At 45.1% G+C, this 25613-nt stretch overlaps 1 protein-coding gene across 4 annotated transcripts in view; it reads left to right on the top strand.

The window, feature by feature from the left end:
• LTK (leukocyte receptor tyrosine kinase) overlaps positions 1–25613 on the top strand; it is a 169277-nt gene that overhangs the window by 124495 nt on the left and 19169 nt on the right. For all 4 annotated transcript variants that reach the window (XM_034769117.1, XM_034769115.1, XM_034769116.1 and 1 more), the window contains 13 exons: positions 2678–2779; positions 6111–6288; positions 6746–6896; positions 8046–8177; positions 8719–8875; positions 10792–10974; positions 11386–11484; positions 12012–12164; positions 14491–14601; positions 16519–16705; positions 17868–17958; positions 21464–21528; positions 23815–23944. In XM_034769117.1, the coding sequence (XP_034625008.1) occupies positions 2678–2779; positions 6111–6288; positions 6746–6896; positions 8046–8177; positions 8719–8875; positions 10792–10974; positions 11386–11484; positions 12012–12164; positions 14491–14601; positions 16519–16705; positions 17868–17958; positions 21464–21528; positions 23815–23944 (1739 nt within the window). The remainder of the gene's footprint in view (positions 1–2677; positions 2780–6110; positions 6289–6745; positions 6897–8045; positions 8178–8718; positions 8876–10791; positions 10975–11385; positions 11485–12011; positions 12165–14490; positions 14602–16518; positions 16706–17867; positions 17959–21463; positions 21529–23814; positions 23945–25613) is intronic.

Raw genomic sequence — 25613 nt, 5'->3', positions numbered from 1 at the left:
GCTAACTGTGTTTGCCCCGCCCTGATCCAGGGCCTGGGCTCTGATCTATTTGCTCGCTCAGCCCCCGCAGTCAAGGGCCTGAGCTTTAACTGTGGTTGCTCCGACTCTGCACTAAAGAGCCGGAGTTCCGGGACTAACTGACTGCTTGTTCCCACAGTAGTGAGTCGGTGTGGCTCCCCTCCTGTCCGGAAGGGTCGAGCCCCGGCTAGGACCAACTACAGGTAGCAATAATTATAATTAATGGGAGCAGTCTGATGCTCAGTGAGGCTAGTGGATGTGGTTCTTGGTCTGGTGTGCATGAAGGAGACAGAAGGTTTGGAAAAGGAGGAAAGGATGTTTGTTTGGAAATGAAGAATTGCCCTAGGACATGCTGTTAGGATGCTTTGCTAAAGACACAGACTGAGGCAGTGTTATGGGGACTGATTTACATTCTTTCGCTCTGGCTAAAGTGATTGAGTTTATTGTACGTCTCTGAAGGCCAAACACTATGCTGGAAAAATGGTCTTGACCTTCTGGATTCATAATTAATTTAACTCAGGCCCTCAGAGACCAAGAGCCTCTTTCTAACTGACCTTAGTCTTTTTACTTGGGTTTCTTTTGGTCTTTAATCCCTATAGTTTGTTTAGGTTAATTTCAGTTTTTGTTACAGCTATTAGTTTGACAGCTCTGTCGGGTGAAGTCCTCTGTCTATCCACAGAACAGATACATTACGGAAAGAGTCAATACAACACTTTCCTTCACTGTCACCTATTAGTGTGCTTCAAGTCAGAGAATACCACTAAGGGAGAGGTTGTCACGGAGTCCCCGGGCAATGCTCTGGAACTGCTCCCTACGAAGCCAGTCAGGACTCTGGTGAAGTTTCCTCTCTGTGAGCAGACTGTTCTCAGGGCAAGAAGCTCACACGGCTTCCACCTTCCTGGGTCTGACCTTGGAGCATTCAGCATCCTCTGCCCCTCCGTGCGCTTCCCACAGCGAGTCTGCCCAGGCGGGGTCCTGGGGAAGCCAGAGGATCCTGCACCCCCACTTCACAGTCAGACGTGACTCTTAGCCAGCAAACCAGAGGTTTATTAGATGACAGGAACATGGTCTAAAACAGAGCTTGTAGGTACAGAGAACAGGACCCCTCAGCCGGGTCCATTTTGGGGGGCAGTGAGCCAGACAACCACGTCTGCACTCTCTCCACAGTCCCCAGCCAGCCCCAAAACTGACTCACCCTCCAGCCCCTCCTCCTCTGGGCTTTGTCCCTTTTCCGGACCAGGAGGTCATCTGATTCCTTTGTTCTCCAACACCTTTAGCTATCTCCTTGCAGGAGGGAAGGGTCCAGGCCATTAGTTGCCAGGAGACAGAGTGTCGGCCATTTATGTGCACTGGCCCTTTGCTCTGCAACAATTATACCCCCTTATCCCACCACCTAGAGACTTAAGAAATGCATAGGGGAAACTGAGGCACCCCTACAGTATTCAGAGGAAACATTAAGAACAGTCCCACTTGGTCACAGAGGTCAATTCAGTTTTCATGGCTCAGTTTGGTAATTGGCCTCTGCTGAGACTGCTAACGAGGGTGTTAATTAACGCTAAATGTAATGGTGGCTTTGTGAAAGGATAACTGTCCAGCTGGAACCGAATGAGCTCAGTTTATGTTGGCCACTGAACAGGCATTAGATGGTGTGATGGGGTGTACAAACCTCAGGCTGGAGAAAAGGGGTTAAAGAGCTGCTCTTGGCCCAGTTGGCTTCACCCTGCCACACCTCTAAAACATGCTGGTGTGTACAGTATCTGATCAATGGTGCGTGTGACTGTTTCTATGTTGAGTCATCTCTCCCTGTTTTCTCTCCACTAGCAAAATTTGTCAAAACATGGCTACCTTGCCACTTTATGAAATCTGGAACTTGCTAAATTATAAAAGAATGAAAAGGCAAATTAGAAGGGCATTTCAGGAGCTGATCTGCACACACACAAAAACTGGGAATCAACATTTCTCAGAAAACAAAATTTTGAGAACTTGGAAACCTTGCAAAATGAATTAGCAAAAAATGTATTCTGGAATTTCATGAATGTTTTGCACCACTCTTATTAGTCTATTATTAATATTCAGTCATTACTGAGCAGATTAAAAGCAGGATGTCCATTATCAATATGTAATATTCCATTGTTGATTCTACTGGAATATTTTTGTTAATCATAGTCAAGTTTATGTTTAATACCCTTGTTTATTGCATGTAAATGCAAATCAAGGCCCTTTTCCTGCAGTTGGCTAAATGGGGGTAGACCCCTGTGTCCATGCAGCATCCCATTGACTTCAGTGTGGTTTCATGCGGGCAGGTCCCTGTGCCTGAGCACAGCCAATGATCAGGACCCAAATGATTTGTAAGGATAATTGAAAACAGAAGTTCTTTAAAATACTAAGTTTCCTTTCTCCCTGTCCCTCTCCTCTTCTTTTCCATTCATTCTATGACACACATGCACATCACATACACATGACAGAACTCTCTGTTCCTTTTGCTCCGGTAGTCCATGTGGCATAAGGGACACCATAGTCTCTTCTCTGCCGCCTTGCAAAAGGGACTTTTTTATTTAAATAAAAGGATTGTGCCTGATATATTTATCTGCAGTTTGGTTGAAAGTCTCTCTCTTTTTTGCCCCCATCTCTTTCTCATCCATCCCACACACGGTGACAGGAAGAAGACAAAGCCATTCTCCTGGAAAGCACCAATACCCACGGGAAATCAGTATCATGGATGAGAATCTGTTGAACCCACTGGAGGAGCCCTCCCTTTCAGGTAGATAGCTCTATACTGAAGCCCTGACTCCTGAGTACAATAGATCATCCTGGATAAAGTTCCTGACTTGCAGATACAAATTCCATAGTTAATTAGTGGATCCTTGTGTCTCAGGCAGATGGTCCCATACTTGAGCTCTGTCTCTCACTCAGATAGATATTTCCATACCAGATCCCAGTCCCTGGTAAGTAATCCTTGCAACAGCCCATCCTTATTGCTTTATCCAGACTCCTGAATCTGGAAAACTGGGCCAGAAATTCCACAATGGCCATTGTTGAGTTTTTTTCAAGTTATTTTTCTGACACCAACCAGAGCATGGAAGTACAAGCAACACCAAAAAGTCTGGATGAGCTCTTATTTTAATCTAACTAGTGGACTCATCATTTCTAGTCAATGCATACCCAGATAGAGGTTAAATAATCATATGGTTAAACACAAAGGGCCTGATTAAGTCCTGATCACATTCTTTGAGGTGCTGAACACAACCAGTTTCCAGCAACTTCAATGGGAGTTGAAGGAGCTCAGCACCTTTCAGGAGATGAGCAGCATCTTGTATTATTAAGCCCAAAGGAATCATCAGAATGACTTGGTATTTTCTGTATAGCCATAAAAATACACAGACAACATGCCCTTCTTGTAAAAATAGTATATACTAGAATTCCTATGGTGCTTAGATCATACCAAGGGTTCTTGCAAAGAATCCACAAACAAATGCAAACATTGCATCACGCTCCTCTTTAAAAAAAAAAAAATAATAATAATAATATTAGCAGGTTTTGAGCCCAGTCCTGTTCCAGTTGAAGTCCAAAATAACTTCAGTGGGAGCAGGATTGGACTTTTTACTTGGAATAAGATTTTTTTATTAGCCACCCAATATTCTTCTTCTCTGGTCCCCTTTGGAATTAAACAGACATAAACAGTCACTATCTTATATACAAGGCCCCTGTATTTCATAATTTGGTGATTCTGTTGCCTACCCATGACCTCAGAATCATGCTTCAGAATCAAATCTTTCGTCTTAATAAAAATTTGGGGTTTAGTCTTTAATGTTGCAATGAAAATCCAGAAAGCAAGAATCAAGTGCAAACCAATGCAGTGCTGTTTGCTTGAGTTTGCAAAAGCTTGGAATAATACTTCTGAGGGGTGTGAACTGCCCCATCGTTCCTGTTGAGACATGTTTCTGTGGATTTCTTGGTGACTAAACTAGGAGATTGATGAACAAACAAATGTCACATCACACCCCATTCAATAATGTTAGTAATATTTGTTTAGAAGCAAGACAATTATAAGCCAGTCAGTGTTTCAGCAATATTTGCCTTCTGCAGGGTTTTAAAATCATCAAATACATTCACTTTGTCACACATATATACATCAAGTTTTTATTAACATAGTTATAGTTATGCACAAAAACTATGTTAAAAGAACATTAAGATTTCAAAGTCAAGGATTCAAAAGTTAGGAAATGTCAGAATTAAGGTTGCCTATGAAAACTTAATTCAGCCCCCTTGTGCATATGAATTATGATACAGTCTTTTATTACATGATCACATACTATTTTTTCCATAGGACTCCTGCCTCATTCAGTGCACAGGATGGACTTGCTTATATAATTTTGTTTTATTGACTACAACCACATTTACTGCACATTATTCAAACCTTGCGTTGAAGACAGAATTGTTAATTTCCTCGTGGACTTTTCTGTGGCATTCATCACTATGGTATCTGAGTGCTTCATAAATATCAATAAATTTAATTTTACCACACCCCAGTGAGGTGAGGAGCAATTATTATCCCCATTTTACAGATGGGGAGCTGAGGCATAGGGAGATTAAGGTCAAAAATATCCATTAATTTCAGGTGCCAAATTTGAGATGACTAGGATCTGATTTTTTCAGAGTACTTAGGATTATATAGCACTTCATAGGTTGAAAGTACAGTTCCCATTGACAAGGGTTGCAACTGTGAGTGCTCAACATTTCTGCAAATTAGACCCCCAGATTTATTGAATCAGACACATAGAAAATGAACACACAATTCGTCACCACCAAAAGCAAACATCATTCCCAGATGTACTAGCAGGAATGTTGTAAGCAAGACACGAGAAGTAATTCTTCCGCTCTACACAGCACTGATAAGCCTCAACTGGAGTACTGTGTCCAGTTCTGGGCACCACACTTCAGGAAAGATGTGGACAAATTGGAAAAAGTCCAGAAAAGAGCAACAAAAATGATTAAAAATCTAGAAAACATGATCTACAATGAAAGATTGAAAAAAATGGGTTTATTTAGCCTGAAGAGGAGAAGATTGAGGGGGGACATGATAAGTCTTCAAGTGCATGAAAAATTGTTATAAAGAGGAAGGTGATACATTTTTCTCTTTATCCACTGAGGACAGGACAGGGAGTAATGGCTTAAATTGAAGCAAGGGAGATTTAGGTTAGACATTAGGAAAAACTTCCTAACTGTCAGGGTAGTTAAGCACGGTAGCTAACAAATTAGCTAGGGAAGTTGTGGAATTTCTATTAAAGGTTTTTAAGAACTGGTTAGGCAAACACCTGTCAGGGATGGGCTTAGATAATACTTAGTCCTGTCTCAGTGCAGGGGACTGGACTAGTGAGATCCCTTCCAGTCCTACAGTTCTATGATTCTATGCAGCCATCCTTTCTCTTCTTGCAATTCCCTTCCTCATTCACTATACACCTTCCAACTTCTACAACAAATTAATCAAGGCCCCTACAGCCTCCTTCACTATACAGCTCTGATTCACCCCAAGAGCACCATTCATCCTGTGCTCTGCATGAGGCAGGGGTTCTATGGGGAAAAAACCTGTATGCGATCAGGTAAGTAAAGATTGTATCATAATGCATACGCACAAGGGGGCTGAATTAAGGTTTTACAGGCAACCTTAATAATTCAGGAATTTCCTAATTTCGGAGTCCTTGACTTTGCAACCTTAATGTTCTTTTTACACAGTATTTGTGTGTAGTTATAACTATGTTAATAAAAACTTTGATGTATAGATTTGACAGAATTAATGTGTGTGATGGTTTAAAAACCCTGCACAAGGCAGATGTTGCTAAAGCTTGGACTGGCTTATAGTTGTCTTGTATCTAAATTAACATCACCGAATGGGGTGTGATGTGAAATTTGTTTTTTCATGAATCTCCTAGGTTAATTACCAAGGAATTTACAGAAACATGTATCAACAGGAAGAATTGCTGCATTTCAATGTCATTTGCCCTGTGATTGTGGAGGGGTTGTGTGGTTATGGTATCTGACTATGAAAGGGAGGCTGACATCTCTAGGCTCAACTCTCACTGTTTTTGTCACAGGAAATGTGCCTAATGTTCTTTGGTGGTTCACAACCTGTGGTGCCAGTGGCCCCCGAGGACCAACTCAAGCACAGTGTGACGGTGCCTATTACAACACCAACATCTCAGTGACTGTAGAGAAAGAGGGACCACTCCGAGGGGTGCAAGTGTGGAGAGTGCCAGCAACAAACCAATACTTGTGAGTGTCGGTGTATGCTGGGGACCAGAGAGGCAGTCAGCTAGCAACTCCCACTTACCATAGCACCTGTATACCCTTTAGTGCAACAACATCTGTTGGGAGTGGCTGAGTGTAGGGTAAATGTGAGTACCTCAGAGCCAGCAGGAGTCACAGTGGAGAGTTATGGCTCAGGAACAATGTAAGTGAGGAGTTATTGGGAGGAGTGATGTAGCACTGATAGTGAGGAGCTCAGGACTGGAATGGCCTTGAGGCTGTGGGACTGTAGCGGTGCTGTCTGGGGGGAACTCACTTTGGGGCTCTGATGGTGTTAGAGAACTGGCTGTAGGGAGGTCAGGAATGAAGTCACTTTGGGGTTGTGACCATGCCAAAGCATTGGCATGGGGAGCTCATGGCTCGAGTCGCTTTGGGCTGTGGGTGTAGGGTTTCTGTCTCTCTAACTGCTTCCTTTCTTTTTCAGGATATCTGCATATGGAGCAGCTGGAGGGAAAGGAGCCAAGAACCACAAGAAGAGATCACATGGGGTCTTCATCTCGGCCACCTTCCAGCTGGAGAAAGATGAGCTCCTCTACATCTTGGTGGGGCAGCAGGGGGAGGATGCCTGCCCAGGGGTGAGGGACACACACACACTTGTCACTGGGCAGAACCACATTACAGATCAGCTGCAGAACCCCTCAGTGAGTGGGTTTAGGGTTTGGCTGTATTGGTGATGAAGGGCAGGAAGCCCAGACTCAAGTGAGTAAAACCCAGAAAGGGAATTGGGAGGAACCAATGAGCTGAGCTAAAAAGAATCTTCTGAAAATAAATACAAGTAAATCTGAAATGAAAAGTGTCTTCCAAAAGCACAAGCATAAAACTCTGCTTTAAAATCCCGGTGTTCAAAAAAACAACAACCTGCCCCTTTCAGTTGCTTTAACGGGGCAGTCACAGCCAGCTGCTAGGTCTGGGCTGCATGTTCCTGATCACAAACAGCATTTCTCCACAGTAGGGATTTTATCAGGCCTGCCAGGACTTGAGATCATTACTCAAGGCCCCTGTTGGGATCACGGCCCCATTGTGTTAGACAGATATAGTAAGAAGTGCTCCCAGCCCTGAAGTGCTTACAATCTTACGGCTGGATCCAAAGCTTATTAAACTCAATAGGGGTCTTTCCATTGACTCCAATATTCTCTGCAAACACAGGAAAGAACAAACTCCAAAGATGTGTGTGGCTCAGTGTCCCCCAAAAAATCCAAGCTGAGAAACAATTTTTCTGTATTTTCTCTGGGTAGTCTAGTGCTTTGTGCAGGGAATGGGGAGCTAGGACTCCTGGGTTCTATTCCCAGCCTTGCCACTGACTCGTTGTTCAACCTTGTGCAAATCACCTCATCTCTCTGTTCTTGCATTTCCTCATCAGAACAATGAGTACGAATAACACTGACCTATCGAATAGCAGTATTCTGAGACTTAATTAGTAATCAGAAAGCATTTTAAGATCCTGGAATGTAAGGAGCTCTAGAGGTGCAATGTATTAGCATTTGTTATTAAGAATAAAAATAATATGGGCTCATTGCCTTTCTCTGGTTCTGCTGTGAGCCATTCTTATGTCACTTGCACATGTGACGTGTTCCCAGCTCAGGAGAAGCTTGTCAGGGGCCAAGGGAGAGGTCACTTACCAAGCTAGTAGTCCCTCCACAAGGAGAACATATACTGCGTGTACAGATCTGTGCATGCAGACTAGATGGTGTCGATCTCTAACTGCATCTGTTGTCTCCTTTCAGGGGAATGTTCAGACTCAGAAGATCTGCCTGGGGGAGTCATCTCTCATTGAAGAAGATTACAAACTCAAAAAGGATCTGAAGGACTGGGCTGGAGGAGGGGGTGGGGGTGGAGGAGCCACCTTCATCTTTAGAGTAAGTCTTCCCTCTTTCCAATCCCCTTCTGGACAGTGTCCAGCAGAAGATCTAGCTTTTACTAGTGATCATGTGATATGATGCTATCAGCTGTTTCAGGAAGTTGAAGGAAGGGAGGGAATGTTTTTTACATAAATGCAAATTCCTCCTATCCTCATTCCCCCTCATTTCAATCACCTGCTAGCTACTGCCTCCTCAGTACTGTCAGCCCAAGCAACAATACCAGGATGGGAAATCAAACCAGGGTCTGCTGCTTAACACTGGGACTGGTCCAGCTTCAACAACTGGTGTTTAATTGGACCTGCTTCAGATACTTGTCACTGTTGGCAGACTGCCCTGAATAATGGTGTCAGGAAACAATCTGTAGCATTGCTCTGGGCTATGGCCACTATTGTATGAGCTGCTTTTATGCTTATTGATGCAATGAATTAGGTGGGTTCTCATATCTGAGAGGTTGAAGGGTTTTCTGGTATCTGATGGTTTTGAGCCTGCTGCACCTTTCAACTGTCCTGTGTACTGAATTGTATTTGTCCTTGAGCAGCTGAAGGATGGGGTTTTCGAACCGTTGCTCATCGCTGCAGGAGGAGGGGGAAAGGCATACCTGAGGGATCAGGACAGCTCCCTGGATGATGTACCCCTGGAGCGGTTTGAGAACAACACAGCAGTCCCTGGAGTCAATGGGAGAACTGGGGCAGCAGGTGAGGCCCTGTAGCAATACAAGGTCTGGATTTGATGGCTGAAGAACAAAACTGATCTGCAGACATTAAGCAACACAAATCCTTTTGATTCATATAAACTTTTCTGTGGGAGTAACCCACTGAGACATGAATGGTTCTTCTTCAAGTGCTGGCATATGTCCATTACACTGTAAATATGTGCATGTCCTGTGCACTGGTGCCAGACACTTTTCCCTAGCAATACCCATAGGGGTGGCCCCACCCATCTCCTAGCTCCTTGTGCTCCCAACAAGGGTATAAAATGCAGAACCACCCCACCTCTCCTCCAGTTTCTTCTTACCATCCATGGTCGTGGTCAGAGTGTCTTACTCATAAACTCATAGACTTTACGGCTAGAGGGATCATCATGATTATCTAGTCTAACCTCCTGCTCATCACAGGCCACAAAACCTCAGCCACCAACTCCAGAAATAGGCCCATAACCTCTGGCTGAGTTACTGATGTCCTCAAATCTTGACAAGTTACAGAGAATCCACAATTTACTCTAGGGCAGACCAGCAAGTGACCCATGCCCCAAGTCACAGAGGAAAGCAAAAAAAGCCCAAGGGTCTATGCCAAACTGACCTGGGGGAAATTTCTTTCCTGATCCCAAATATGGTGATTAGTTAGACCCTGAGTATGTGGGCAAGACCCACCAGCCAGACACCTGGGAAAGAATTCTCTGTAGTAACTCAGAGCCCTCCCCAACTAGTGTCTGATCTCTGGCAATTGGAGATATTTGCTAATGGCAGATGTGGATGGGCCATATAACTTTGTAGACAAACTCATTCTGCCATCCCCTCCATAAACGTATCAAGCTCAGTCTTGAAACAAGTCTTTGTTCCCTGTGAACAAACGTATTGCTGCTTGGCTATTTAGCTGGTGGTACTCTTTTTTGTCATTTGTTGTTTGTTTTTTCTTCATTTTTAATTTTGTTTTAGTTCAATTTTTTACAGTCAAGTAGGCCTTCAGGCATTGTCTACTACCTGGGAAGCCTGTGCCAAAGTCCCTGGTTTCCAACCTTACTCGGGTTGTTGGAAGTCCATCTCTATCAGCAACAGTAATTTGCATTGTCTCAAGTGCTTAGGTGAGGGCCGTGTTAGAGACAGGTGCTCCACTTGTTGCACCTTGAAGACCAGGATAGAAAAGCCGAGAAAGGACTGCCTTCATTACACCAAGGCAGCGTTTAGACTGGTGTCAGAACCACCTTAATCATCCAAGGGAGTTCTTCCATGACTCCTTCCTGGAATGCTCCCCCAGCTTTGCCTGCAGATAAAAGTCATCAGAGGTCCCCATCACTGGGGCTTCGGCGCATTCTAGGTCTCAGAAACATACAGAAAAAGTCAGCATCAGGTTCCTCGAAGATCAGGCACCAAGATTCTTCCACAAGGTCAGCCCATTTCTGATGGTAAAGCTTGCCACTCTCTGAGAGTGGCTCATACAGCGAGACCTGAGCTGTTGACTTCCATGCCCTCCCAGAGGCCGTCAAGACCAGCTGTTTCTTTGGCTATGACAAAAGAGACTTCTCTGATCACAGCATGACAACCATCCATGTCAATACTGATGATGCCGGAGGCTTATGCCGTGGCAAGAGTCAGGAGCGCCGGGGCCAGGGGGCCATGGCCCCATCACTTTTTAAAGTGATGGACACCAGTACGTGTAGTTAGCAAGTGCTTTTCACAGCTAGCTTAGCAACAGATAATATAGACCCTGAACTGGGTTTTTATTGTGCAAGCTGCATTGATGGACATCCTCACTCCCTTGGTGAAGGGGGTAACTTGAATGCAGGTACATCTTAGACAACTCATAAGGGATATTTTCTCTCCCTTCACACACTTTCCCCCACTCCACTCTGCCCATACCCTGCTCACCTGATTTTCTCTCTCTTTTTTCTGCAGGTGGAGGTGGTGGCTGGGAAGACAACACCCTGTTTCCTCAGACGGGGAAGTCCCTCCTGGAAGGTGGAGAGGGAGGCCAGGCCTGTCCCCAGTCACTAGCCAAACTCCAGTGGGCCACCTCAGGTGGTTTTGGTGGAGGAGGAGGAGCTTGTACATCTGGCGGGGGAGGTGGAGGCTACAAAGGTAGGTCTGTTTGTCCTCTCATTTAGGGGATTGGAGACTGTAGGGACTGGGAACATTGCTCTTTATCTGCAAGGATATTTAACCATCCTTTAGCCTGGCTTTGACCTGTCTAGAGGAAACAGTCCATTTCATGACGATTCGTTCTGTTAAAAACTAACCTATTTGCACCAAGTTGAACCAAGACAGATACTTTTGGATTGAAGGGCTCTTCCAGCCCTGATGGGTCTGGGATGAATGATTTCATTGTCCTCTTTGAGGACAAGAGATAAACACATTATCTCACTAGCAAGTCCCAGTGGAACTCCATACTTCAAGAGACCAATGCAAACGGGGGGACCCCGGCATCTTGTGGCCACCGCACCTTTGCTGTTATTCAGCACTTGCACAGGGTGACGCTTCTCTTTCTTCCAGGCGGGCATGTATCAGATGTTGATGATATCACAGCTGATGGGCAGGATGGTGTTTCCTTTGTGAATCCAGCTGGGGAGATCTTCCTGCATCCCCTGGCAGGTAAAACAAACTTTTTCTATTTTCCCACCACCGTCTCTGCCTCCCCTTTGCCTCCTGTCTCGCCTCTCCTTCCTTCTGTCCCTTTCTATAACCTCCATACATACATGTACTCTATGATGCAGATCCTCGGGTAATGTAAATTGTCATAGTTCCATTGCTTTCAATGACAATTTACACTAGCTGAGGATTTTCCCCCTACAACTCTCTCTCCTGGGCTGAGAGGTGACACCAATCTTCGGGTACAGTTATATGTATTCAGTCCTGGCCTACCCCATCCGTCTTCCCCATCGCACCTCAAGGTTAATCCAAAGGGGTCATGCTTTTGGGAGGTGAATTTCAGTGCCAGTACTCATTCACTTCTCCTGGCGCTCCTCAAATGGGTGATGTCTGTACTGTGTTATGTTGGGATGTGTGTTTTCTTAAGTAGGGAGACTGGCACTATAGCCTCCTGCATTTGCTTTCTACCTTTACAACGTGGGAGAAGATAAATTAAACCCTTCTGTTCCATCTGGGTCCTTCTCATTCAGCCATGGAGAGTCACGGGGAGGCGGAGATTCAGGTCTACCTGAACTGCAGCCACTGCCACTCGGGCAACTGCAAGCGGGACCTTGACACCAATCTGCCGATCTGTATTTGTGAGATGGGAGCCGTGCTGGCCAGTGATAATGTCACCTGCATAGGTAATAGGTGGAGCTTTATACTCACAGAATTTCTTCTGTCTTCTTTGCATCTCCCCTCCTTCCAGCTTCTCAAGGTAAAGATACTTGATTCATAAATAATGATATCGTTCCTCTCTATTGCCTGCCATCAGAGATATTTCAAACATTAAACAAGTTAATCCTCCCAGCATCTCTGGGAGCTGGGTATTATCTACATTTTACAAGCAGGCAAACAGAGACAGAGGGACAGATTTTCAAAGGCACTAAGACATAGGTAGGCACCTAGTGAGATTTTCAAAAGCACCTAAACAAGTTAGGGGCCTAAATTCTATTCAAATCAGTGAAAGTTAGGTGTCCGACCTGGTTAGTGGGTGGGCACTTTTGAAAATCTCACCAGGTGCCTATCTGCATCTTTAGGTGCCTAAATATTTTTGGAAGTCTGACCCAGAGAGGTTAAGACGTTTGCCGCAGAGCTGGAAATGGACCAAAGATCTTCTGACTGCCATTCTTCTACTCTAACTACTAGACAATGTTCCCACATTGTAAAGTCTTAGAGCAGCAGTTCTCAACTGGGAAGCCACAGCCCCCTGGGGGGCTGCAAGCAGGTTTCTGGGGGTCTCCCAAAATAAACCGGGCTTCAGCCCCGGGTGGCGGGGCTTGCGGGGTATGCCACCTCCACCCCCCAACTCACCTCAGCGAGCCACCCAGCATATGGGTCAGCACCAGCAACAAGTTTCACACTGAGTAAGGAAAATAAAAATAATATTCAGTTTTTAATTTTTGTACCTACATTATCCTTCTTTTTATATATTATATAAGTTGTGTTGTGTGTAACTCTATAACAATCAATTTAATACAGCTTTTAATCAACTGGATATGCAGAAGAACAGTTGTTGTGACACAAAGTGGGCCGCGGAGTTTTTATAGCATGCTGGGGGTGGGGTTCAGAAAGAAAAAGACGGAGAACCCCCATCTTAGAGGACAGAGCAGAAGAGCTAGATTTCAAGTTCAGCTTGCTGTCTGGCTCACGCACTTTCTGCAAGCACAAATCTTTGGAGGAGAAGGGGAAGACATCTTTCTATATTTCACTCTGGAGATGCAGGATTCTGAAGAGTGTTGGGAGTAGATAGGCCTGAAAACTCCAGACACCATCTCCTTGCACACCAGGATGAGTTGCACCACCCCACAGCCTCAAAAATTCAATGTTGTTTGGCTTGAAAGCATGACATCTGTAACAGAGCGCAGTGTAAATTCATCTGACAAGCAGACAATGCATTCTGAGAGAACTTTGCAGCTGAAAGTTCCCCAGTGGGGATCCAGGACAAATGATCATTTTCAGAAGGGATTGTTTTATCAGTAAGGCTATATTTTAGTCACGGGTATTTTTAGTAAAAGTCATGGACAGGTCACAGGCAGTAAACAAAAATTCACAGCCCATAACCTGTCCATGACTTGTACTATATACCCCTGACTACATATTGGGGGGAGGGATGTCTTGGGGGTGCCGCGGGTGCTTGTGGGGGGGGTGGCCTGGAGGGCGCTGCTGGTGCTGGGGGTGGTGGCCCAGGGGGCACCATGGGGCACTGCAGATGCTTGGGGGTGTGGCCTAGGGGGATGCTGCAGGTGCTGGGCAGGGGGGCTGGCAGCAGCAGGCGGCCTGGGATCCCTGCTGGTGCTTGGGGGGGGGGGGTGGGGGGCAGGGCAGGCAGACTCCCTACCTGGCTCCTTGCAGCTCCCCGGAAGCGACGACATGTCCCTCCCTCAGCTCCTAGCTCCGCGCACTGCCCCCGCCCCAAGCACCGGCTCCACAGCTTCCATTGGCTGGGATCCATGGGCAGCCCCTGGGCCAGCCACACTGGCCGCTGCAGAAGTCACAGAGGTCCTGGAAAGTCATGGAATCCATGACTTCTATGACCTCCATGGCAAACTTGCAGCCTTATTTATCAGTAAACATTTTGGGTTAAATTTCTTTTCACACCAGTTAATACCCATTTGACTGATATTCATCATTTTTTTTCTAACACTGTCTTGCAACTCTGACATTGAGCTTCCATTGGGGAATTCCAGCTGGTGGGCAGTGCTGTTTTCCATCTATCTGGAACCTGAAGAACAGAATAAGGGATATGTTTGTTTCAAGCTGTTCGTGTTTAGATAATTACATTGGTTGAACAGTGATTTATGAGTGTTTTCGACTCCTGGGGCCCTAATGGAATTTGCTTTAACATGCAAATGATGGTTCTTCACCACCATCATCATATTATTTTTTGGAAGAAGGGAACCATGGCAGGAGAGATTATTTAATGGGGCTGTGGTTGTCTGGTGATTAATGTGTCTTTGTTTTGGCCAGTTCCTCACAGCCCCATCCCAGAGGGACACCTTCCTCTTCCGCTCCTCCTAGCTGTGGTCACTGTGATTGTAGTGCTTGGAATGGCTCTGGCTTGTGGCAGCCTATCCATCGGTAAGGAACATCTTTGGCTTGTATTAGTATACTCATTCCTGCTCTTGTATTAATCTATATGGAATATATGTGCCCAAAGAGTCAACAATGTTACCATGACCGTGTCACTGTCCAATGTTAAACTGTTAAGCAAGGGTCAAAGTTTGGTATATAGAGACCTCGGTTTGCTGCGTTCCATGCCAAACAGACTAAGAAATGTATGCTAAAGTTTGGAGATTTATTGGTTGGGATACACATGAGAGAAAGAGCTAAAATAAGTTATAAAGCAGTTTGAAATTGAATGATTCTGTAAAACAGACTGGACCAAAATCTGTTAAAAGTGTCTCTCTTATTTCACTAGACAACCCTTCTTGATGGGGAGGAAAGGGTTAGTTCTGTTGCTGTTCCGAGATGGGAAGGGTGGTGACCTGTCCTGATTTTGACAAATAGATGGCCCTGAGGAGAGAAGAGATAGGATAATAAAGGTGGGAGAAATATAGCTTTTGCTGATGCTGCCAGGATTCTGGGTGACAGGTCAGTCCCAGGCAGATGCTCTAGATTGGTGGGTTGGCCATAACACCATTTGCCCTGGGCTCAAGCTCCTCTTCTGGTCTGGGACATCATCAGGCTGGGCTGGTCCCTTCTCCTTCACCAGTCTCTCTCAGGCTGGGCAGAGCTGGTTGGACCATCTTGTCTCATTGTACTGATACTGCGTGGTACAGTTGACCTCAGGATCAAATGGAAAGCCTAGAGAGACAGGTCAGGAGGAAAAATAGCAGGGCAAAAAGGAATACACAAGGGAAAGGGAGACAAAGCAGGATCTCATGTGTCTCCAGTTGGAGTCTCCGCTGGTGCAGCAGTGGTGGCCAAGTGTCCACTGACATGCTGAGCTCTGGGTTTTACGATGATGCAATGACTTTTGGGGTCCACAGGAGAAGGGCAAAGTCCCATGGAGCAGAGGCCTGTCAGCCTTCCCCCTTCACCAGGAATTGCTCAGTTGACCCGCTTGTCTTCAACCCTGAAAGTTTCTTTGTAAAGGCCTTGAAAGCGGGGTTGCTTGGCAGAATAGTCCATTTTCTCATTACTATTGCAACACTGCTCAAACCCACTGTCCCCAACCTGGCTTTTACCAGCCTCTGAGTTGGCCCCACTGAAAGAAGGGAGCCCACCTTAAAGCTATATTCTGCTAACCATGGTACTGGTACTGGGGAATTGAGAGGGGCTCCAGCCAGGAGACTGGTGACTACCAGCCAAAGCCAGAGGAAAACTAGTCTGCCTGCGGACCACATTATTACTGCTGCTGCTAATAATTGGGGCCAGATTGTGTTCTACCCTTGCGTAAGTCAAGTCATGGGGAGCCAGCAAGAAACATCACCGCTTGCCTGTCCCCATGTAAGGGCTGGGCACAATAGTAGCCCCATGAGCAGGGACTGCTCTGGCCTTGCTCCTTCTGGGGAGAAAACCACTTAGAAAGACCACTAGATCACTAAGCAGGCCTCAATTAGCAGCCACTAATCCATAGACTGCTGTCATGACCACTGGTTAAATATAGAACTCACTCAAGGGCATGGCATGGCATGGTTTCAGTCGGATTGGCCCCTTGCTTTGTTGTCTTGGTTGAGTTACAGCAAGTCCTCTTGCTTGTTGGTTCAGGAGAGGTTGCTCCAGAGAAAGGGAGATGGAGTCCAGGCTCCATCTGGGGTCCAGGACTACATATGGCCAATACTCCATGCTCGTGTATCCCATTCAAGATGGAGAAGTTGCTGCAAAGAGAAAGAATGTGGTTGATGCTGGGGATTTAAGAATATTTCTTGGATTCATAACTGCTGACTTGGTCTCTTTGTGTTGTTGATTGTTCTGTGCTGCTGGCATTGTTTCCTCTGCTCTACCCACATGTTGACATTTCACCCTCTGTTCTTTTGTGGTGTGCTCCCACAGTTTATCACCGTAAGAAGCAGCAGCTAGAAGGAGCCAGAGCACGACTGCAGAGCCCAGAATATAAACTGAGCAAAATCCGCACTTCCACCATCATGACAGATTACAACCCCAACTACTGCTTTGCAGGGAAGGCTGCCACGCTGAGCGAGCTGAAGGAGATCCCCCGGAAAAACATCTCCCTGCTTCGGTAAGGCTTGCTGCTGGGCCTGCTCCTTGATTCAGGAGAGGAGTTGTAGCTTTTGGGAAAGGTGGCAGGGTCACATTTATTTGGTTTGAATGTATAAAATGTGCCATGGAGCATGGAGAACGAGAGACTGAGGGCTAGCTGGCTGACTAACCGTGGAAAGCTCACAGTCCAGCATGGTACAGCCTAAATGTGGCTTTCTTGACAGCTGCTTATAACACCTATGCCTCACTTTTGTGTTCTACAAGACACCACTTTGTAAGAATTAGGCCCTGACTTAAGCACATGTTTAACTTAAACTCATGAGTCACATGTCCCATTAACTGACTGGCTTCCAGGTAGAAGCAAGAAGATTCCCTGTACTGTTCCCTCCCTTACACTTTTGGGATGTCCTGGTTTACTGGGGCTGCCTGGCTCCCAACAAATCCCTTCCAGGTCCATAGCAACGTTTCCTTTTCTGCATCAGAACAGGGAAAGCCACCCTGGGCTACTCTCATGACCCCTGCAATCCAGCTGATATCAGTTAAGAGGGCATAGGGAGTATGGGCAAAATTTGACTGCCTATATTTATTCTGCTACTTCACCGCTTTCAGATATCAGCCCACAGCCTTCTCTCTCTGACCCCCTGATTCACTGTAGCCTTAATATCACTGCTAGTAGCTGAAAGTCCATGCTGTTGCCCAGGTGTAATTCATGGAGTCACGTGTAAAAAGGGTGAAAATGGCTGAGAACTTAAAAATTGGATGGTAACGGACTGTGAATCTCAGTGATGATTCAACCTGGTGATATTCTGAACAGAGACCCCTAAACCATGCTTGTAGCTGCTTCCATCGCTTCACATTGACTCAATAGACCTTCTAGGCTTCAGAGTCGCGCACCGAGTGACATTCCTTGAATCTTCTTATACAGATAAATCTGTCACCAAATCCTAGAGTGCTGGTGCCAGTATAGATTCAGGTGGTTACTTTGTCAGCATGCAGTAGACACCTGTGTTTTCAGTACCACTGAAGATCCAACACTACAGCACCAGAATGGGTCCAGAGGTGATTCTGGACGTTTTGACATGTCTGGGACTGATTGCTTTGCCCTGGATTCGTTACGAGAACAGGTCCAAAACTATTCCTGAACTTGACACAGTAATACCTGCTTTTTCTCTTCCCTTCAGGGCCCTAGGGCATGGTGCATTTGGTGAGGTTTATGAGGGGACTGTGGTAGGAATCGCAGGGGATCCCAACCCTCTTCAAGTGGCTATCAAGGTCAGTACTTACAGCTAATGGCCTAATCTTTCCTGTACGGTAGCGAATACCCATGAGTGATATTACCATATAAAGGTTCCAGATAGAAATGGATTGTTACAATTATCACATACTGCGTGGTTAACAGTGTTACACATGCTGCTAATGTCACACGTGGGAGTTATGAGCTTCCCATTGTTTTGATTTTTAAGCTAGGTAGCAATAGCAGCAGATTGCAAATAAACAGTTCTTGTTTGCAGCATGATGTTATAGTGGCTATACCTGATGGTCTAATGGGGGTGGGAACTGTTATGTTAATTTAAATGGAATAATTGGGCCCATTGAGTCAAAGGCCTCTACACGACAGAACCTGAAGAGAAGAGTGTGTCCCTCAGCCTCTGCTGCCAATACCAGGGAGAGAGCTCCTACTACATCTAAGAGGAGGCTGTATGAATCTGTCACCCATCCATATCAAATATATTAGCTAAAATTAAAACAAAGTGCTAAATCCTCTGCTAGCATCAATCGGCGCAGCTCCACTGAAGTGAGGGAGCTCTGCTATTTGATACCAGCAGAGAGTTTGACCCGCTCTTATGGTGTTTGATGAGAGCCTTTCAGTAAAGTAATAGTCACCTTTAGGGTTCATCTACACTTGGAGCTGGGGGTGTGATTCCCAGGTCGAGGAGACCATACCCGTGCTAGCTCTCATCAAGCTAGCATGCTAAAATAGAGTGCAGTTGTGGCAGTGCGCCCTATGTAGGTGGCCTCAGAGTCCCTAGGTGTGTACTCAGGGAGGCTAGCCTGTCCCACAGCTCACACTGCCACAGCTGCACTCTATTGTTAAGATGCTAGATTGATGGGAGCTAGCACAGGTATGTCTCCTTGAGATGAGAATCACACTCCCAGCTTCAAGTGTAGACGTACCCATAGACACTATTCCAGCAATTCCAGCCATTACTGATACTCCAGGCTTTGTGACTGAAACTCCAGACACCTCCTTTTTAAAAAAGGCTCCAGAGGCGATCCTGGCAATTACAGGCTGGTAAGCCTACTTCAGTACCGGGCAAACTGGTTGAAACTATAGGAAAGAACAGAATTATCAGACACCTAGAAGAACACGACTTTTGGGAGAAGAGTCAACATGGCTTTTTTAAAGGGAAATCATGCCTCACCAATCTACTAGAATTCTTTGAGGCAGTCCAACAAACATGTGGTCAAGCGTGAGCCAGTGGATATAGTGTACTTAAACTTTCAGAAAGCCTTTGACAAGGTCCTTCATCCAAGGCTCTTAAGCAAAGTAAGCAGTCATGGGCTCAGAGGGAAGATCCTCTCATGGATCAATAACTGGAAAGACAGGAAACAAAGGGTAGAAATAAATGGTCAATTTTTGGAATGGAGAGAGGTAAATAGTGGTGTCCCCCAGGAATCTATACTGGGACCAGTGCTCTTCAACATATTCATAAATGATCCAGAAAAATGGGTAAACTGTGAGGTGGCAAAATTTGCAAATGAAACAAAATTACTCAAGATAATGAAGTCCAACACAAGACCGTGAAGAGTTACAAAAGGATCTCACAAAACTGAGTGACCAGGCAACAAAACGGCAGATGAAATTCAATGTTGATAAATGCAAAGTATGCACATTGGTATCCGAACTATCCATATAAAATGATGGGGTCTAAATTAGCTGTTACCACTCAAGAAAGAGATCTTGGAGTCACTGTAGATAGTTCTCTGAAAACATTTGTTCAATGTGCAGCGGTATCAAAAAAGCTAACAGAATGTGAATGTGAGTTGAGTTAGGGTTACCACTCGAGTTATAACTTGAGCTAACGATGCTGTAAAGACACGGCTATGTCTAGGCTGCAATTAAAAACCCATGGCTGGCTAGTGCCAATTGAGTCAGGCTAATGGGACTTGGGCTGCAGGGCTGTTTAATTGCAGTGTAGATGTCCAGGCTCTGGCTTGAGCCCATGCGCTAGGACCCTGTGAGATGAGAGGGTCCCAGAACTCACACTGCAGCTTGAGCTGAAATGTCTACACAGCAGCCCAGCAGTCCCAGCCCAAGTCAGCTTGCATGGGCCAGCTGTGGGTGTCTAACTGCAGGATAGACATACCCTGAGTGAGTGTGAGAACCCAGAACTGAAACTGACTAAACACTGCAAGTGAAACTGTCTAGTCTAGTCCTGAGTGACTTGCAAAAGTAAAATAGAGAAAAAGTACATTCAGAAGCTATTTATTGCTTCCGTTTTAATGATCCAGGGCCAGACTGTGGCCAGCTTCTGTGTAAGTGAGCAAGCACTGCTCCCTGTTAGTGCCCTGTCTGCAATCTTCCCAGGTATTCACATAGCCCCCAGCAAATGAAACTGCTGAGAATCTGCTGTACTTCCTTCTGGAATATGATACAATGTCCACATGGTAGATGTGAGAGGGTGTGTTATTTAAGGTCATACGGGCTGAGCGTACACGAATCACTTCACGGTGCCCAGATTGGGCAATCATCACACAGAAGCTGGGTTCATCATGGTCTGGCTGTATCATCAGTCCCTTCTTTTGCAGAATTGGGCTTTGACAGAGCGGGTGGATGTAGAATAGAGAGCTTTAAAAAAGACATCGAACGTACTCCTTTTGTAAATGGTGCACACACCATTGTAGTAGATGGCCCAAGGGATGGTCTATTTCATTTAGCAAAATGCCACCCCATCCTCCAAAGCCCACACTGCAAATGGCAGTAGCCATGTTCTCCCTCACAGCCTAGCCTGCAATCAGTAGCGGACAGCCAGTCCCCTCAGTCTGCACACAGATAGCTGCAGCCATATCATCCTCTACAGCGGTGGCCACTCCATCCTGCTCAGACCTGCACCTGCAGTTTGTATCTGTCAATGCCATTAGTACACATTGTTTTAAATCAGTGGTTCTTAACCTTTACTGCAGCCTGCACCCCTTTGGTTCTCAAAATATGTTCTCGCACCCCTTATCAAAAATCAAAATATGTTCTCACACCCCTTAAACCTTAAGAATATGTTCTCACACCCCTTAAACCTAGAGATATATTTTTGTTTGTATATTACAATAATCGTTAAAAAATGTATAATGTTAATAAATACATAGGTTTGATGAAACAAAGTAGTTGTACTTATGTGTTTGTGCTTAATTTGTGTTTTCGATTATTTACCTTCTAAAAATATCTTGCATGTCTCACACCCCCAGAAAGGGCATTTCGCACCCCCAAGGGGTGCATGCACTCCAGGTTAAGAACCACTATTTTAAATGAACTAAACAAAAGCACTGCATGTAGTTAAATGCACACACAAGAATATTCTTGGCGTAGTTCAGTCGGCTCTCGTTTCTTTCCCACCTCTTGAGTCGTATACGACCCAATGAGTAGGGGATTGGAAGATGAGAGAGAGAGACTCATATCATAGCTACCACATAATCATGTTGTGTCTTCACTGGCTTTTTTATACTTCTCTTAAATATCTTTGTTTCTTCTGGGTGCTCCTCCCTTTTCGTTCCCTCTCAACAGACATTGCCAGAAATCTGTTCTGAGCAGGACGAGATGGATTTTCTGATGGAAGCTCTGATAATCAGGTACATTTCTAACCAGGAAATTAACTCACGAGATTAATAACAGGATGGCAAGACTTTCACATTTAAGTCACTGGTTCCAATCCAGCCCTGCTTGATATTAACTACAAATTGCTACAGCCAGTGGCTGTTTGGCGGCCTATGAGTTAGTGACAGCCCAGTTTCTAATGGACATGTGTCCACCTTGTACATGAGACCCTTACTGGTTATTTCAGCAACGCCGAAAGTAACTTCTCCCGTGGTTGTTTGGGAAATAAGCACTAAATTCTTTTAATGGTGTTACATGTATATTGTACCTTTCATCTCAGGAAATCCCAGGGCCCTTGGCCATGTAGGACTCACGTCCTGCAGTCCTTGTGTAAGGAAACTCCCTTTGATTGAATGGAAAATTGTGTAATATGTGAACTACAGGGTTTGGCCCTATAGCCATGCAACCCTACTGAAATTCAGCCACCAATGGGGTGGAGAGCAGCAGCCAGGCGGCACACAACATGCTGCATGCCAAGGAGGGATTTTTCAGCCCAGGACATTGGGGCAAACCCTTCTCTTATTAAAAATGCTACGGGGTGTTTAGGAACAGCCCTAGACATGGCTCTTGCATGAATGGCTGCACAAGGAGATGGTGCATGAAGCTTCCCCTTTATGCCCTTCAAGCAGTAGCCAATCACAACTGTAGCTCCTGTGCTCCCCTAACCACAGGGACTTCTCCCTCCAAATGCCTTCTGCAGCACCAGTCACCCCAAAGGCCCCATGTCTCTGCCCCTCCTCTGCACCAGACAGCAGAGTGGAGCACTCTGAACACTCTTGAGGGGTGAAGTCGTGAACAGGGAACCAGTGTGTGCTGGGGAGCTCTAGGAGGTGTTGTGCAGCTCATCACCTCCCTCAGTGCGGGCCAGGGCTACTCAGGCACAATCTGTCTTTTGATGTCTGTGCAGCGTAGATCAGATAATAATTTATAAGGCCGGATCTCAAAGACCTTCTCATAGTGAGTTAGGTGGTGTATAATTTATCTGCCTAGGAAAGCTAGAGGGCTGAGCCATCCTGGTAATTCCATGCACTCTAGGTATTTCAAACCTGGGGTTTATGCGACTACATTAAGCTCACAAAGGAAGTTTGAAAAGAGGGAGATGATCTGGAAGAACTAATCTCTTTCACAGCACACAGCTGCTTTACTTGGGAGGTGGCTCTCACTTACCGTGGCATTGCCCAGATCTTGCCTGGCAAAGCAATCACCAGAAAAATCCAGAAAGAGCCACACCTATTATAATTTCTTGCAAGCTTTTAGACCCAAAAAAAAAAAAAAAAAAGTGTCTGAAAGACATCGTGAAATGTATTGCCGGGAGTTGCTTATTTTTATGGCTCTGCCCCTTCTTGAATGTTTGGAATAAAAGCATTCCTGTAGGTGTTTGTATGTGGATGACTTCATCTCACAGCTAGGACATGCTGCTGGGATTGAACTATTGACATCAGTCCATCTCCCGCAGACGGTGGAATTCTGATTGGCAAGGCAAGAGGCGGCAGTGCTGATACATGGTTTTTAAAAGCAACCCACGAGATCATTTCATAATGTTTTGATTTATGTAGTAGGGTCTTCCCTCTCTGTCCCTCCACCCCTGCCAAAGTCCTCAATTCCTATCTAACCCAGGTTGGCAGTGATCAAAAGTCACAACCTTCTGATGATAGTTTGGCAGCGAATGTTAAATGAGTTGATTGTCTCAACCCAGTTCCTTGGGGACAGAAAAAATTACAAAACCAATTGCTACAATTGGCACGAGCTGGCCCTGTTTTTGGCAGACTGGACCCTGAACTGAGATCCCCCAGCTACACAGAAATTTATTTAACAAACAATGAAAAAAACCAAATCCCCACATAACATTTCATTTCAAATAGCTGTAATATTTTGGACTTTAAGATATCACGTTTCCTTTCTCCCATGACCCCGTCATAGTTAAATCCATGAATCTTCTCTGCATTAGAGAATCACGGCAGGCGTGGGTAGAGAGAAGGTGCTGCTGTATTTGGTAGCTTTTGCCAGTTTTCTCCCACTTTCTGAGGAAGTTCGATTAAGGCAAGGCCAAGCAGAATCTCTTTGGGTTCCTTGCAAGTAGAGCTGGGCTGAGGGCACCATGCTTTGATTTAGCTGACGTCAGGATTTGCTTTGACAGTGTGTTTCAGAACCAGGTTGTATTTCATCTGAATCACCAAAGTTCAGGGGGGAGTTGGGTAAAAGGTTTTATCCCCTCTTTGATTTTGTCTTCTCCTTTCCATGTTGCTGTGGTTGATTCACAGTAAGTTCAGTCACCAGAACATTGTGCGGTGCATTGGTGTGAGCCTTCAGACACTGCCTCGCTTCATTCTGCTGGAGCTCATGGCTGGTGGAGATATGAAGAGCTTCCTTCGGCAGAATCGACCCCGGGTGGTGAGACCATCTTCTCCTTTCCCCTTGTGTCTGTTTTCATTATGGCATTTTAATAGGGTGATCTCTGATTCCCAACTCCTACAAACCTCTGGACATTTTCCACCCTTCCCTTGACTTGAGCAGATGCCAATAATAGAAAATGATTCTTGATCACATATTTCAAAGGATCCAGCTTATTAGCAATCAAGGAGGACATAGAATAAAGGATGTTTTCCTGTCGCCTCCCCTGTTCTCTGCCAGGGTCAGCTGGACAACAGCACTTGAGAATGTTCCCTCAGCCTTCATCATACTGCTGTGTCAAGTGAAGAGCTGAATTTACAGCAAGGACCCTCGTTAACGGGAAGATGTTGGAGCAGCTCTTCAGCTGGCGTAAATTGACATCACTGCATTGACTTCAGTGGAGCTATTTCGATTTACATCAGCTGAGGACCTGGCCCTACATGTACCATTAGTGCTAAATGAAATAGCCAATGCAAATAAATAACCTGGAATTAGCCCTGGGTTTTCTGCTTGTGGGTTGTTCTGTGGAAATCAGCATTGATTCATGATGTATTTGTTATGGGCAAAAGGCTCCAGGAATAATTTGGATGAGCAGTTTTCAACGTATTGGCTGTTCACAAACTGCTAATTTCACCTATTTGCTATTGGTTATTCAGAGTGTATTACTGGTCATGTAACTCACATGATATTGCTTCTGTTCCCTGAGTGGATGAGTGAAATTTTCTGAACAGGAGACTAAGACCTGCTCTACAACCATTTTTTTGTACTGGTGTAGCTATATCAATTAGCTACAACCCATAGTATGGACACAATTATAGCAGTATAAAGGTGTCTTATATAGGTGTAGAGACACGGTGGATGAGGTAATATCTTTTATTGGACCAACTTCTGTTGGTGAGAGAGACAAGCTTTCAAGACACACAGAGCTCTTCTCCAGGTCAGCTCGAAAGCTTGTCTCACTCACCAACAGAAGTTGGTCTAATAAAAGATATTACCTCATCCACCTTGTCTCTCTAATATCCTGGACCCAACACAGCTACAATTACACTGCATAATACAGGTATTGTTTATTCCCCTTCTCATACTAGAATAAATTATACTGGTATAAGTACATTCAACCTCTTCCAAACCAAGGAGGTTGTAGGGCTTTGACTATGTCAGTATAGTGAAAGTAGTACAACTTTTGTGAGGAGACAAGGCCTATGGAACAATGAATAGTGATTAAACAACAGCGAAGAGCGAATGTTCTCATTTGCACACAGCGAATACGAGTAGTAGTGTGAAGAACAGTCATTCCCTAAACATTTGTGTGAAAACAAACCTGTTATCAAGAATGTTTGTTAGCAACAAATAAAAAGGGGCAAGAATTTAGTTGAACCAAAACAGCACTTCCAAATTCAAAGTATGCCTAAAAAATTTAGTCAGTTCTCGATCTTGCCATGGGTAGATGGCCACAGTAAAAATGAAACTCCATTGGCCTCCTGACAAAGGTATCCCAAAACATGCTGATCTCTGCCTGCCTATCTGTCTTATTTACTCCTTCACTTTCACCTTTATAAGGTACTTGTTTATAACTCTAACCTTCAATGGCAAATGTCCAAGCATTCTGTACAATAAAGACACGACCCATCTAACTGATTAAACACCAGCTACCAACAGCCGGAGTACT

This window comes from Trachemys scripta, chromosome 4 (genome assembly GCF_013100865.1).
Source record: "Trachemys scripta elegans isolate TJP31775 chromosome 4, CAS_Tse_1.0, whole genome shotgun sequence".
NCBI classification, from domain to species: Eukaryota; Metazoa; Chordata; order Testudines; family Emydidae; genus Trachemys; species Trachemys scripta.
The sequence above is the reverse complement of the archived record's forward strand: the minus strand, read 5'-3'. Positions and strand labels throughout refer to the sequence as shown.